Source organism: Meleagris gallopavo, unplaced genomic scaffold (assembly GCF_000146605.3).
Source record: "Meleagris gallopavo isolate NT-WF06-2002-E0010 breed Aviagen turkey brand Nicholas breeding stock unplaced genomic scaffold, Turkey_5.1 ChrUn_random_7180001874661, whole genome shotgun sequence".
Classification (NCBI taxonomy): domain Eukaryota; kingdom Metazoa; phylum Chordata; class Aves; order Galliformes; family Phasianidae; genus Meleagris; species Meleagris gallopavo.
Genome location: NW_011139243.1, coordinates 1 through 354, shown reverse-complemented (window position 1 = coordinate 354; position 354 = coordinate 1). Strand labels below are relative to the sequence as shown.

General features: G+C 66.1%; 1 protein-coding gene across 1 annotated transcript in view; it reads left to right on the top strand.

Moving 5' to 3' along the window:
• Positions 1-328, top strand: part of TTC5 (tetratricopeptide repeat domain 5) — a gene marked incomplete at its 3' end in the record, with an annotated part of 1849 nt that extends 1521 nt beyond the window's left edge. Inside the window, exon 3 of the mRNA XM_019611237.2 lies at positions 109-328. Within this exon, the coding sequence (XP_019466782.1) occupies positions 109-328 (220 nt within the window). The remainder of the gene's footprint in view (positions 1-108) is intronic.
• Between the last annotated feature and the right edge of the window lie 26 nt (positions 329-354).

The window sequence follows — 354 nt, the reverse complement described above, 5'->3', positions numbered from 1 at the left end:
ATAGAGACCCCATAGAGCCCCATAGAGACCCCATGGAGCCCCATAGCACCTCACTGTGCCCCACAGAGCCCCCGTAGCATCCCATAATATTCTCCCTGTGCCCCACAGCGCTGTGGGGCTGACGGATGGGACGGGTTCGGTGGTGCTCAGCGTTTACAACGCGGCCCCAGGATGGGGGTTGGCCGTGGGGGACGCAGCCGCTGTGGGGCAGCCCCACATCCGCCGTCACCACATCCAGCATCAGGGCAAGGTGGGGCACCGGGGGGGTAACTGGGAGGGACTGGGAGGGACTGGGAGGGACTGGGAGGGGGTTATGGGGCACTGGGGGGTAACTGGGAGGGACTGGGAGGGACG